This window comes from Zosterops lateralis, assembly GCF_965231275.1.
Source record: "Zosterops lateralis genome assembly, chromosome: 16".
NCBI classification, from domain to species: Eukaryota; Metazoa; Chordata; class Aves; order Passeriformes; family Zosteropidae; genus Zosterops; species Zosterops lateralis.
In genome coordinates, this window is record NC_139776.1 from 8,108,136 (window position 1) to 8,121,988 (window position 13,853).

At 55.2% G+C, this 13,853-nt stretch overlaps 1 protein-coding gene across 2 annotated transcripts; it reads right to left on the reverse strand.

The window, feature by feature from the left end:
• Positions 1 to 1,940: 1,940 nt before the first annotated feature.
• LOC310916008 (bactericidal permeability-increasing protein-like) lies at positions 1,941 to 10,833 on the reverse strand. Of its 2 annotated transcripts, none has more exons than XM_083873240.1 (15): positions 10,669 to 10,833; positions 9,597 to 9,711; positions 8,888 to 9,016; positions 8,293 to 8,448; positions 7,852 to 7,915; positions 5,871 to 5,934; positions 5,331 to 5,422; positions 4,996 to 5,172; positions 4,726 to 4,785; positions 4,434 to 4,601; positions 4,081 to 4,148; positions 3,817 to 3,859; positions 3,400 to 3,463; positions 2,833 to 2,909; positions 1,941 to 2,218 (listed from the first exon to the last, which is right to left on the reverse strand). In XM_083873240.1, exons 1-15 carry the CDS (start codon positions 10,781 to 10,783, stop codon positions 2,171 to 2,173), a joined length of 1,440 nt encoding a protein of 479 aa, XP_083729366.1. In that variant the 5' UTR covers positions 10,784 to 10,833; the 3' UTR covers positions 1,941 to 2,170. The 2 variants fall into 2 exon arrangements, with proteins under 2 accessions (XP_083729366.1, XP_083729365.1); XM_083873239.1 differs by having other exon boundaries at positions 8,293 to 8,451.
• Between the last annotated feature and the right edge of the window lie 3,020 nt (positions 10,834 to 13,853).

The following is a 13,853-nucleotide window of genomic DNA, read 5'->3' on the forward strand; positions in this document are numbered from 1 at the left end:
GGCCCAGTTCTGCTCCTTGGGCTGTGAGCAACCCAGGCACATTTGCCATCTGCAAGGAAATCTGAATACATCTTTGTTCTGTGGTGCCATAACCTGCCCATTTGCCATCTGCAAGGAAATCCGGACACATCTGTGTTCCCCACTGCCTTTGCCAGCCCGGGAATTCCCCAGGCAGCTTGTGCCAGTGCCAGAGGCATGACTGCTGCTGCTGCTTACCAGCCTTCCACTGGCAGATGTATGTGGGAGGGGGAAACGTCAGGGAAAACCCAGGGACTCATCAAGAAAAGTGAGAGCAGCCTGAGTTTGGAGAGAACATGGAAAGAGAAGTTTGTCAGCCCAAAATAAAACTTCCCTTACCCATTTCCACCCAGGACAAGTTCACTGTTACCCACAGAACTGGGCTATGGTCAGGACCTGTGGCAACTGTGATTTTCTCTAGACAAACAGGGACTTCAGCACAAAGAGGCCACGGTAAGCATCAGGGCCTGCCATACATCAACCAGCTTCTTCTCCCTGTGCAGAATCTCCTCCTTAAGCCTCTCGGCCATACATCCTGCCAACAAAAGAGAAGGGTCCTCAGGAGGCAGTGCCCGCCCTCTGTCACTCCCCACAGCCCTCCCCAGCTGCTTTCACCCCAGGGAGAGGCGAGAGCTGCCGGTGGGACACGGGTGAGGCAGCAGGGCCCTACCCAGGATCCCGATGCGGAGCGGAGCTCGAGCCTGGGGCCGCCGGGCCTTCAGTGCCTTGAGGTGCTGCAGACGGTTCTAGATGCCTGTTCTGCCTTCTCCCTGGGGACCAGGAAAACTGGCCATTCCAACTGCTGCTGCTGAGCACAGCCCTGGCCTCAAGCGGCCCAAGTGCCTCGTGAGGACAATTCAGCTAAAGGCAGGGAATCTAATGGCACCTGAGAGTGCTGTTTGTGATGTGGGGATTATGCCTTGGCTCTTTATCTTATCTGCTATCACTTTGTTTGCCTGAGAGCATCTCCATAGCAGAAACACCTGAGGGACTAAGCTCATGGAGAGAAAAAGTGCCTTGGCCACAGCACACAGGGGTCTTTGGGGGCCAGGGCCGGGGCAGTGCCGCGTTCCGCCCCGCCGCCATCCCGGGCCTGCTCCGCCACTGGGCGGTGCCGCCGCGGGAATCACAAAATCCCAAAGAATTAGTCAGGTTGGAAAAGACCTCCGAGATCATGGAGTTCAATCTGTTACCCAGAACCACCATGTTAACTAGACCACTGAGCGGCACGTCCAGTGTTGCCTTAAACACCTCCAGGGATGGTTACTGCACTGCCTCCTTGGGCAGCCCCTTCCACAGTCTAATGACCCTTTCTGTGAAGAAATTCTTCCCAATATCCAACCTATAACTCCTCATATGCAGCTTAGGACCATGTCCTCTTATCCTGTCCCTGGTTCCCTGGCAGCAGAGCCTGACCCCTCCTGGCTGCACCCTCCTGCTGGGGAGTCGTGAGGGTGAGAAGGTCTCCCCAAGCCTCTTTTCTTCCAGGCTGAGCCCCCCCAGCTCCCTCAGAGGCTCCTGGTGCTCCAGCTTCTTCCCTGCTTCTGTTGCCCTGCTCTGAATATGCCTCAGCACGTCCAAATCCTTCCTGAAGTGAGGGGCCCAGAACTGGACAAAGCACAATCCCTTCCTTGGTCCTGTTTCCCCTCTATGGTTGATACAGGCCAGGATGCCCTTGGCCCTCTTGGCCACCGGGTGCTCATGTTCAGCTGCTGTTGACCAGCATCCCCAGGGCCTTTTCCACTGTGTTCTTTCCAACCACGCTGCCCCAAGGCTGGAGTGAAGGGACAGGACAGCAGAACACAGGTGTTCTGTGGTGCCTGGCCATGGCCATGGAAACAGCCAAACCAGGTGGTCCCAATCCAGCTCCCATCTGGCCCTGTGTGGCCTGAGGTGATGACAGTGACACCAACACGTTTGCCCCAGGTCCAATGCCTTTATTGCTGCTCAGAGGGAGAAGGGGAGCGGTGGCCCAGGGCAGGGAACCCCCAGCTCATGGTAGCACCAGGTGAGATGCCAGTGGGGGTTCAGACCAAGGCAGCAGTGCAGGACAGTGGCAGAACTGGTGGTCTTCAGCTCAGGCAGGGGGCAAGGAAGGGCAAAGTGGTGAATGGAGCATATTTAGTGCTGAAGGGCTCTCATCGCCTTATCTTCATCCCCGGGGCTGGAAGTGAACATCTGCTCCAAGCAGCAGGAAATTCTGGGAGAAAGAGACAAAGTGCTGGGCTGCTACAAGGCCCTGGCAGCTGCATTGCTCATCACCTACCACATCCCTGATGGGAGAATGGATTGGCATATGTGGCTCGGCCAACCCCTGTGCCTACTTTTCCCCCTGGCAGGCTCTGGAGACTGTTTCACAGTCACACCTCACTACAGCTATTCAGCATCCACATAGTGAGCCTGCATTGGGACTTCCCCAAGGCACCCCTCCATAGGGGTTCTCTCTGCTCCCCTGGACCTGGTACAGCTCCTTCCACCAGTGCAGGCAGGGACTGCATCCTAGCAGGCATCACAGCATCCATCCAGGCATTGCAAATCAGGCAGAATGGGGATTTGGGGGGTGACACTGCTGTAAAAAGTGTCATGCAAAATTCAGACCCCAGGCTTAAGAACTAGAGAATAATATGGTGCCATCCCAGACTCCCACAATGAAGCCAGGAAGAGCAGAGCACTGGTTTGCTGCTGAGAGTACCCTTCCATCAATCACTTCCCAGCACAGCTGAGGGAACTGGATTTGGAGGCTGTGCTGGTAAGCAGGGCTTTGGGGGCAGCAGGATGGACCTCAGCTGGAACAAGGTGCTGCCCCTCACTCACCTGGTGGAACCTCACGAGGATATTGGAGAGCTGAATCCTGTCCAGAAGTGGAAGAGGGAAACCCTCATCTAATCGAGCTGGAAAAGACAACACATTTCTCTGCATTTTGATGGAAATGGGAGTCAAGGGAGAGCAGAGAACAGAAAAGGTGGCCACCTCCTTCCCCCCAGCCCTTGCCTCTCCTCCACTGCTCCTGGGGCAGACACAGGAAACTTCCCAATCTCCTGGGGCAAGGCTGCGTGTTGTGCCATGACAACCCCTCAGCCCCTCCAGCCACCAGCCCCACTGTGGTCTGGACTGCGGGCGAGGCAGGAGAAGCAGGGGTTGGGGGAGAGGGTCTGGAAAGCATTAGGATATGCATAGGGCTCATTTTTTCCATTGCGTTTGCTGCTGGGAGCCTGTCAGAGCAGCGAGAGGCTCCCACCGCTTTACAGTCGCCTCCTGCACGCACTTTTCCCAGGATCAGCCTTGGCAATGAGGATTTAATTAGTGAGCTGGGACCACTTAGACGGATCAACCTGAGTGGAGGGTGCTCCAGTACCCCCATTCCCCCCACTAGGTTCTCACCATTGAGACGTGGGAGCAAGGTGCTGGAAGTCAGGACGTTCATTAACGACTGCAACATTCGCACCTGGGAGTGGGGAGAGGAGGAAGAAAAACTTTAGCCTGTGGGACAGGAGACATGAAGGCAATGGAGGATAATTAGGAAAAGAAAAAGAAACAAGGAGCTGGGATGGGCACACACTTTGCCAGAGAGCAGCAGATTTGTCTGGTCACACTGGCAGGGGAGGAAATATTGAGGTGAGAGCAGCAACAGATCTGGCTCCGCATCCTTTCCCAACCTTGCAGGCTAAGGCAGGAGGCAGCTGCAGGGTCAATGTGGGGTCCCATATGGGGAGGCAGCAGAGAATGAGCCCTCATCCTGGCCCCAGCAGGCTGCCAGCTCCACGCTGGGGGCTCTGGTCATGGTCAAGGATAACTTACCTGGAAAGTGCCAACAGCCGAATCCTTCAGAGAGAGCCGGATCCTGCACAGGGACAGAAGTGGTGCCGTGGAGGATGTCCCAAAGGAGGGAGCGATTCCACCCAGCAATGGCCATGCAGATCCCTCTCCCTCCAGCCCCAGCTCATTCCCTCCACACCAAGCCCACATCCCTGGGACCTTCCCACCCCCTCTCTGTCCTTGGCACCCAATACAGGAACACCCCCTGCCACCCCTGGCCCAGTCAGTGGGTGCTCCCCTCTGTACCTGCCCACATCCAGGCTCCCAACGATGCGGCCGGATCGCACGTTGATGACAGCGGACACGTTCCCTGTCTGAGGAGAGAGCACAGAGCTCTGGCAGTGCTCACCCCACCTCACCCCAAAGCAGACACCTGGGAGAATGGCTCTGACAGCTGAAACACACCACTGCCCATCCAGGGGTGTGTTTGCACCCAGCATTAATCCTCACATTTCTCAGCTCAGCAGTTGTTTAGTTGGGAACACCCCCAGTGTGCCTGAACAGCACCTGGCACCTCCCCTGGAAGGATGTGGGCAGCAGGACTGGGCACAGCTCAAACTCCCTTCTGCCCCATTGCCTTTGTCTGTGTCTGAACTCACCAGGCTGAGGAGGAAGAGAGGAGCCAGGGTAGAGTTGGGAAGGATGGCATAGGCCTGGGCATCCACAATGGGCTGGAAGGAGATTCCTCCTGGTCCAATAGTCATGAATGGAGCAGTGGGAGCTGACAGCCTGAACTTCATTGTCATGTTTGGGTACATCTCCTCCAGCTGTGTGGGAGGAGGGAGAGGATGGGAATGATGGCACAAACCCCTGGTTCTGAGGGAGAGCACCTGGCACAGAGCAAAGCCTGTGTGTGCAAGAGCTCTGGGCAGGCAGGGCCAGACTGCTCACCTGGGGAATGAAGGCTGAGAAGACAGAGGTGTCCAATCTGAATCCCATATCCTTTGGGATCTGCAGGGAGAGGACTGTCACACTGGGGCAATGTGGCACAGAGGAGCCCTGGCAAGCCCTCCCATCCCCAAATGCTGCCATGTCTGACAGCCCAGCCCCATCCCACAGCCCCCAGCTCTCTCACTGGGACTTCTCCAAGCCTGCTGGCTGCCCCAGAGCACCTCAGCAAATGGAAGCTCTTTCCCAACCCGGTCCATTTGTGCCACTCACCATGGCCTCTGTGATTTCAAAGACCAGTGCCCCGGCCTTGTGGTAGGCAATGCCAGCTGTGTTGAAGAAGTAGCTGGAGGCTCCAAAGTAAACCATGCGGTCATGATCCGAGGAGAAGGCCAGTGGCAGTGGTGAGAAGGGGACAGTAGAGCGCTGACCCAGGGAATAGAATTCACCCTGGGAGGAGGGAGAGATGTGGAGAAGGGCTGCCAATAGCAGTGGGGTTCACCTGCTCACTCAGGCTGGCAAACAGCATTGGCAGCAGGTACCAAAACCTTGGTTCCCACCTGCGCATGGCATTGGCCAAATCAAGTGTCCCCAGGCCCACCTCTCACCTTCAAGTCCGCATCCAGGGACAGAGCAGTAGTCCTTGGGGGTGCCACCAAGGAGTAATCAATCCCAGTCTTGTCATCTATCCTGGCTGTGACTGTAAACACGAGGAGGAGAGGGGAGAATGGCATTGTTGGGAAAGCAGGGTGCAGATGGCTTCTGCTGGCATCTGGGCAGTGCCATGCCTGGGCTTCTTGGTGCATCACCTCACTACCAGCTGCCCCTGTGCTTGCTTCTGCTAAGAAACAAAACCTCCCAATTTTCTCCTGGCTTTTTCACAGCCATTTCCTGGAGCTGAGGAATGGCCTGGACCCCTAGCTAAGGCAGCCAAAGCCCCTGCTAGCCCTTGGGCACAGATCCTCAGGGGATCTCCACAGACAAACAGGACACAGAGTGATTTGTCTTTGCTGAGAAGGTGCTCCCTGGCTCTCAGCTTGGGTGCCAGAAGGCCAGGAGATAGGGAGTGAACACAAGGTAAAACATTCCTGATGGCTGGGAAAAGCTAGGAAGAGCTGCTCCTAAACCCATTTGCAGGCCCCCAGTACCTGGCAGAGTCTGGATGTACTTCTGGAGCTCTTTGTTCACAGACTTGGCCACATTGTCACAGACCTGTGGAACAGAAAGTCCAGAGAGCTGAGCGGAGGCAGCCGGGACACAGCCCCCACTCAGAGCCTCAGCCACACTCCCTGCTCCATGACAGAGCCTGCTTAAATAAAAGAGCACACAGTGATGATTGTCTCCTTTCATCAGGCAGCACATGAAGTGTCTAAGACACAAGCAGGGTTTATACCTACAAGCGTCTGCTTGCAGCAATTTCCCTTCGGCACAGTTCAGCTCTGGGGAGATCCTTGGAAGGAATTTCATGTGGCCCATGCAGGAATGAACCGTGCTGAGCAGCCAGGACTCAGCCAAAGCAGAGCAACTGAGAGGATTAACCCATCCCGCAGGGGCAAGAGCACTCACTGCACTGAACTTGAGCTTTGCTGAGCTCCTACAACTCTGTGCCAGGACAGGAGTGCAGCCTTCTGCCTCCGTCATCCATGAGTGAAGTCCTGGCATTTGTGGGGATTTTATTGCATGCTCATTACTAGCCTGGGAAATTTACTGGGGAGCACCGTCTTGCAGATAGCTGAAGCAATCTGCACAAGCTCCTTTCAATGTTTTCACTGTAACATCACAGCAACCATGGGCAAAATCTGTCTGTCATCAGTCTGACTGGGCACGCAGCCCAGAGAACTGATGGGGAGATGCAGCGCTGCAGAGGGGCAGTGACCACACTGATAGAGATGAGAAGGAGGAGGCAAGAGAGCCTTGGGCATGGCCTTAGTAACAGCAGGTTCCAGCTCTTCTCTGTCCCCAGTGTTATTTTTCTGTCTGTGCTGGAAATGACCCATCACTCCCTGCGAGGATATTGCTGCAGGCAGGAAAATGCAGCCCCAGTCCCAGTGACTGGGATTTCCCTATGACCCAAATTTCCCTGTGACCTGGATTTCCCTGTGACTGGGATCTCCCTGTGAGTGGAGTCCCAGAACTGGGGGTACTAGAACTGCTCAAGCCTTCCAGCCACAGCAGGAGGCAGACACAGGCTGCCTGGCCTGGGTTGGGGCGCAGCTGTGCCAAGAGTGCAGCTCAATCCCTGTCCCTGCCCTCTCCTGCCCATTGCCCCTTACAGCATCACTCTACAAAGACAATGAAGAATGTGTGTGGGGCAGAGGGGGCTTGGAGGAGGAGCAGAGGGCAGTGGGGTCCCTTTGCAGTTCCAGAGCTGTCCCCTCTTCAACAGACAAAACAGCAGAAAAGGCCTCTGAGCCCTGGTGTTGCTCCTGCTGCCAGACCATCTGCTGCCACAGCCCAGGGGACTTGGGAAAGGTGTTGCATGGAATTGGGAATAGTGCCTGGGCAGAATGGGATCTGCTGCAGGAGTGGGATTTGCCTGTTCTCCAACTGTCTCCTTCCTGAGCAAGGTTCACATCCAGAGAGGCTGTAACTCATGCCAGTTATCCTTGTAGTAATTATTGCTAACAGCTTGTTTCCATGTCTTGATGCAGGTCTCCTGCATGTCAGTGTCTGTACCAGGCAGCGGTACCAGAGCTCCCTGACCCCCCTCAGTAAAACGAGACAACAAATGTCTGAAATCCAGGAATGAGAGTTTCCCCCCAGTTGCTCCCCAAAGCTCTCCAGTATATAACTGGTTAAAGGACAGCTCTGATCAGGTTACAATGAATTTGGCTGAGACATAAGATCTAATTAACTGACCACATGGAAAAAAAAGTCTTTGTTAATTAGGAACCAATTATGCTGGGCTTTGGCAAAGGCTCCAGGTTTCAAATTCAGCCTGAGTCACACTATGCTATGGAGCCTGCAACGCCCATTCCTTTGGTTTTTACTGAATTGGCAAGAAAGTCGTGTGCTCTGGCTCTAAATATCTCCCTACATCTGATCTTTCCAGCACATCACAAGTGTGACTACAAGTGAGGGCTAAAGACCGCCAGAAAACCCAGGGTCCTGCCCTCTGTGCTCACATACCTTGCTCTCCAAATTCTTCCGCAACTTGGACTCAATAACGCTGTGGAACAGGTTGTAAAGCCACCTGCAGACAAACACAGAGAAGTCCTGTCTAGCTCAGATCCATACTGCAGAAATCTGTGCCCTGGAAAGGGAGACTCTAGAGATGTAACACCCTGGGAACATCACTCCCACACCAATTTGGCATCTGGCTTTGCCCTAGGGTTTACATTTGCAAACAGACTCGCTGGTAAACCACAGAAGTCTGGTGTCTGCCTTAACCACACCCGTTAAATGTGCAGCCACAGCAGGAGAAATTCAGGTCAGCTTTAAGACCAGGCAACCTCTGATTTGCCAACAACCTGTTCCTTGCACCAGGGCCACATTCAATGGCAGAGCAACATTTCCATGGCAGGTGGGCTAACACACAGTGTTTCCAAACCTTCCAGTGAAGTTACATACCCAAACTTGCCCGAAAAGAGGACCCGGACTTTGGAGATGCGGGCATTGCAGTCTGAGGTGATGATGGTGGGCTTCCCAGTGCTGTCACTGCCCAGCCTCAGGGTGATCTTGATGTAGACATTTTCCACCTTCAGGTTAAAAGATCCGTGGTCACGGCTGCTGGTGGACGGAGATGAGAAAGGGATGTTTTTCAATGTCAAGGCCTGGTGAAGAGCCTTGACCTCAAATCAGTTTAAGGATGAATCTATGTAGATCAGTCTCCCTCATGTATGGTGCATTCAGAGGAGACTGGGAGAGAGTTTAAACTCAGGGGAAACAAATTTCATTGGCACATAAATTAGGAGAGGTAACATTTAAACAGAGGGGAGTGAGAGTAAGTAGGGGAGGTTGAAGAGAGACCTGAGGGTCCATGTATAGCTCCCCCATCATGTGCCTTGTTCATGCCTCCCACATTGTTTTATCCATCACATCTGGGAGAGCAAAGTGACAGCTGCCCAGAACACAAGGGAGAAGGTGAGGAGAAAAAACCTGTCCTGATCCAGAGAGGGAGACACAGTGGGAGCCTGAACAGAGAGAAGAAGAGCTGGACACTCACACAAAGAACAACTTCACCCGCCAGTCTCCATCCAGCTCAGCAAAGGCGTTGGAGATGGAGACCTGCAGGCCCATGTTGGAGATCGGGTTAATCCGTGAGTACGGCAAGTGGAAATCACGAAGGCGCAGTCTAAAAAAAAAAAAAAGCATAAACAGAAGAGAAATTACATGTTACAGTGGTTCCTCACTCCCAAGCACAAGGCTAGGGAGGGAAGGAGGGTGAGCGGGAGGGAGTGGAGTCACTTCATTGGGAGCATCCCCAGCTGCAGTTCTGCTGCTGCAAAGCTATGCCTGGCAGGGACACGCAGTGCAAGGAGGCACCTTTTGGAATGCCCTTCAGCCCTTGCAGCCACCCACAGCAGCTCCAAACACTGTACTGCAGGAGCAGAGAGGCATTTCCACAGGGGCTGAGCTTCTGCTCCACATGGGAACGTATGCCCTGGTCCCACAGGCAAGGCCATTTCCACTACACAGGCTTGGATTGCACACAATCCACCCATACCCAGAGTACCGTGACCCTGGTTCCCTTTTTCCTCTTGGGCAAGGAGCAAAAGGGGAACATATCTGCCTGCACCAAGGACAGGGCCAGCATTTCAGGGAGCTGTGGAGGGGACAGGATGGTCCTCACTGCTCTAGGGACTCCCCACCCCTCCTGCCCCTCGCCTGGGTTGGGGAGCAGTGGATGTCTCCAAGGGACTGGCAGGGCTCACCTGGAGAATTCATAGTGTACCTTCCCCACGTGCAAGACACGAGAGTCACCCGAGATGTCTGACAGCTTCAGCTGGGCCAGCTCCTTCTCCAGGATTGCGATCCCCTGCTGATTGGCTGCAAGGACACAGGGAGAGCATCACTCCACCACTGCCACAGGAGCTGGAGCACACACCGGGCATGCAGTGGAAGGATCAAAAGAAAGATCCAGGTGATGCTGCCTCCCAGGCTGGCTTTAAAGCAAACCTCTGTGCACAGAGCTCTGCGAGCACACAGGTAGTGCTGCCTGGTGCCCTACTTGCAGCCTCAACGAAAAGTGGTAGCCACAGAAAGAAGAGGCATGTCCCGGTCCTCGGTCTACAGGCTGCCAACCAGGTGAGGTTTGTGGGAGGTCTGAGGCACTGGGCTGCTCCATGCCCATTGCCAGCAGGCAAAGAGGGATGGAGTTTAGGTTCAGGGAAGAACACAGCATCAGTGGGTGCTGCAGCCCTGCCTCTGTCTGAGAAGGGGAGTCACGTTCTCTCCCACACGGCTGGCAGAGCTGCCGGGTAAATGAGCCGTTTCTCACACAGTGTATTTCAATCCATAACTGTGCTCTGCTGGAGCTGGGGCTCTGCCTGCTTTGCTAAAACTAGCACAGGACCCATCCATCTCTGTCACTGCCCCACCCCAAGACTCCCCAGCTCCTCTCTCCTCTGCAGCTCCCTCCTCCAGGGTTCTCAGCTCAGCTGTCTGGACATGCTGTGAAACGAGGACCCTTCTGCTGTGCCAGCCCCCCACACTGCCTGGCTACACCTCCCTGAAGACCCCACAAGGCTGGTCCCCTCTGCAGGGGCTCCATCAAGTTGTGGGGTGGGGGGCGGGCAGGTGCAACAGGGGAAACTCTGGGCGTGTATTTGGCCCCATCCTGCCCCTGTGCTCCTCACATGGAGCCATGTGCTCCTCACGGCACCCATGGCTGATGATCTCCCATGCTGACCTGGGTCCCTGGCTCCACACCTCTCACAGGGTACCTGGCTCCACACCTCTACCACCAGCACACCTGTGAGGAGAGAAAGAAGAAGCAGAACCCACCATAGTCCAAGCCTGCCTGGGTGATCCTCACCACAAAGCCGGGGTTGGTGGCTGTGGTGAGTGCCAGGCACAAGGCCAGTGCCCCACAAGTCACTGCCAAGCTCTTCACTCCCATCCTGACTTCTTGCAATGCTGTGCTCTGCTGGGCTCTCCCTGCCCACACCACCTTTATATCCCTGCCAAAAAGGGAACAGCAAGTGAGGGTGGTGTGTGGAGCCACGGGGGGCGTCCCCAAGGACTTCCTGCTTGGCCACCATCCTGCTCCTCTGTGCTGCTGGCACCATGGCCCAGCACAGAGTCACACCTGGTGCCATTCACTGAAGGCAGGGAAGGGGCAGTGGAAACTGGGAGGCAACAGCCCAGTTTCCAGCTCTCTGTCCGTGCCAGCAGTCCCTGCCTGTGGCAGTAGCGGATGCTTAGTGGAGCAGAGCTGGGTTTGGCACTGCCAGATGAGCCTGATGGAGCCACGTTCCTGCAGCTGCACCCAGCAAAAGCTGGGAACAGCCTGGGCTGCACAGGAGCAGAATCCCAGTCCTGCTGCTTTCCATCTCTGTTCCTGTCTCATGGCTCTCCTGGCCACTCTTTAGCCATTGAGCAGCTTCTGTCACACCACAGACTTGCCAAAGGCACCAGAGCAGTTGTGGGGCATAGCAATGGCTAAAGAAGGCAGGTCACAGCTTCTCACCTCATGTGAGCAGACCCCAGGGACCCCCACTCCCAGCAGGCCTGGCAAAGGGGCACCTGCCTGGGCTGGGCAGCTGCACCCGGGCAACTTCCTCACTGGGGTGCTCTGCACCTCCACACCCTGTCACAGGGCTTCTGCACAGAGCAGCCATGCACAGGAGGAGATGTCCATCACCCCAGCATCAAGGTCCAAAGACAACACTTCTGAGGCCTGATATATCACAGCTCTTGTCATGATGGCTGGAGATAGGGGCAGGAGCTGTGTGCAGCCAGGCAGGTGTGAGGGGGGAACACCCCTGTGCTCCCCAGCCAGAAGAGCTGGGCTGGCTGGTCTCTTCTTGCAGGACAAAAGTGAGGGAGGAAGAAATGACACAGTTACTTTCATTTCCTGTTGGGGTCCAGGCACAGGAAACCCAGAGCTGCTGATGCAGGCAGATCTCATGCTGGATCCAGGGAAGTCCTGGTTGCCAGAGGCAACATCCTTGAGCCCATCAAGGATGTTGTGAAATGCAGCTGTTGCTCAAGCACACCAATCCCTTGGTGCTGCAGCCTCAGGAGACCACAAGGGATGAGGCCATGGAGTCTGTGCTGGAGGAACTCGGCACGTGGAGATCAAGGCTTGAGAGACCAAGGCATTCTGTTCCCCTTTGGCTTTTGTCCCACAAGTTTTTAGCAGGGTCACTTGCAGCCTGCCTGCCTGCCCACTGGCCTTGTATGAGTGGCTATGGCTTTGGAAAGGGGCACTGCAGTCACTGTCAGTTCTGGGACCTGGGACATGTCAAGGATGGTGCATGCAGAGAGGGACAAACCACCCAGGGCAGAGCTGTGTCCCACAGGCACCCACCACCCATATCCATAGGGTGTGACTCTCCATCAGTGCCAGCCCAATCCATCACTTGGAGCCAGGAGCCCAAGGGCAGGGCTCCTTTTGCCCAGAAAGAAGCAACCAAGAGCAGGGGAGAAAGGCAAAAGGCCAAATCTCCACTCACAACCTCCTGGGCATTGTGACCCTCCCTGTTGTCTATCATCAGCTCTCATCTGGGTCTGGCTCAATTTGGAGCAGGGGTTCCCAAACCTCCCATGGTGACAACCCCATCTCACTGAAGGGCTGCATCAAAACAACATTCAGAAGGATGTTCAGAAGGAGCATGGAGGAACCAGAATTCTTCCATAAGAAGAAATGAAATTTCATAAGGACTAGCACAGAGAGGAAACAAAACCAGGAAGTTTTCCCCCTGGCTTTGAGCAAATTTTGAAGTTGAACTAAAAAAAAAGCCTTCAAAGAGCTGAACCCTGACCAAACAGTGCCGTGTTTGGCAAGGAACAGCCAAAACCACATCTAAAGCTCAACATATGTGCCGGTCCCGGTAGTGCTTCCTGCAAGTGCTGACAGAGGGGATGGAACATGAAATCCTGCCCTTTACCCTTTGGACAGGTAAAGGCTTCTCCCGCCAAGCTTCTCTGCCTGTCCTGGAACTGTGGGGTCTGCTCCACTGGGGAAAGGCTGGCTCCCCCAGGCTGCTGGAGAAGGAATGGGAATGGTCAGATGGGAACCAGGAGCCCCGGAGGACAGGGACTTGCAGGAGTCTTGTGCTGCTGCTGTCCTTTGCCCAGCACTGCAGGTCAAGAGCCCTCTCTCCACTGTCCATAGGCCACCCCCTGTTTCCCAGGTCAGGCATCCCTCTGGCCCCACACACTCCTCAGCACGTGTGAGCTGTTCCCCATCCTGCCCCAGCTCTTTCCACATCTCTCTCGTGATGCCATGGCTCAAGCCACCCTGCAGCCGCATGCTGGGGCTACTCAGGGACGACAGGAGCTGGGTTGGGGCTGCAAAATCTGGACACATCTGTGTTCTTCAGTGTCACTACCAACCCGGGAATTCCCCAGGCAGCTTGTGCCAGTGCCAGAGGCATGACTGCTGCTGCTCACTAGCCTTCCACTGGCAGATGAATGTGGGCTGGGGAAGCACCAGGGAAAACCCAGGGACTCAGCAAGAAAAGTGAGAGCAGCCTGGCTGGTTTTCGAGAGAACTTGGAAAGAGAAGTCATCAGCCCAAAATAAAACTTCCCTTACCCATTTCCAGCCAAGACAAGTCCATTGTTACCCACAGAACTGGGCTGTGGTCAGGACCCGTGGCAACTGTGGTTGCCCCTAGATCAACAGGGACTTCACCAGAACTCGGAGAAACCCTGTCATCAAGGTGTGGGGAGCTGTGGCTCCTACCCACTGCACCACATGTGGTGTCAAAGCTTAATGCTGTCCACTGTCACCTGCACATCTCTGACAGCCTCTGACCCAGCAGCAACTAAAAATACAGCTGAGGAACATGTGCAGGCTCTTCCACGGTTGTTTTCTCAGCTGCAGGCTCAGCATGACCCAGCCTCAGCTGTCCCTGGAGCTGCAAGGGCTCTGGGCCAGCGTGGGGTCACTGCTGACGCCAGCTCTGACCACTTCATCCCACACAGGCAGCGGGGACACCCGGGGACCCCAGAGCTCACACA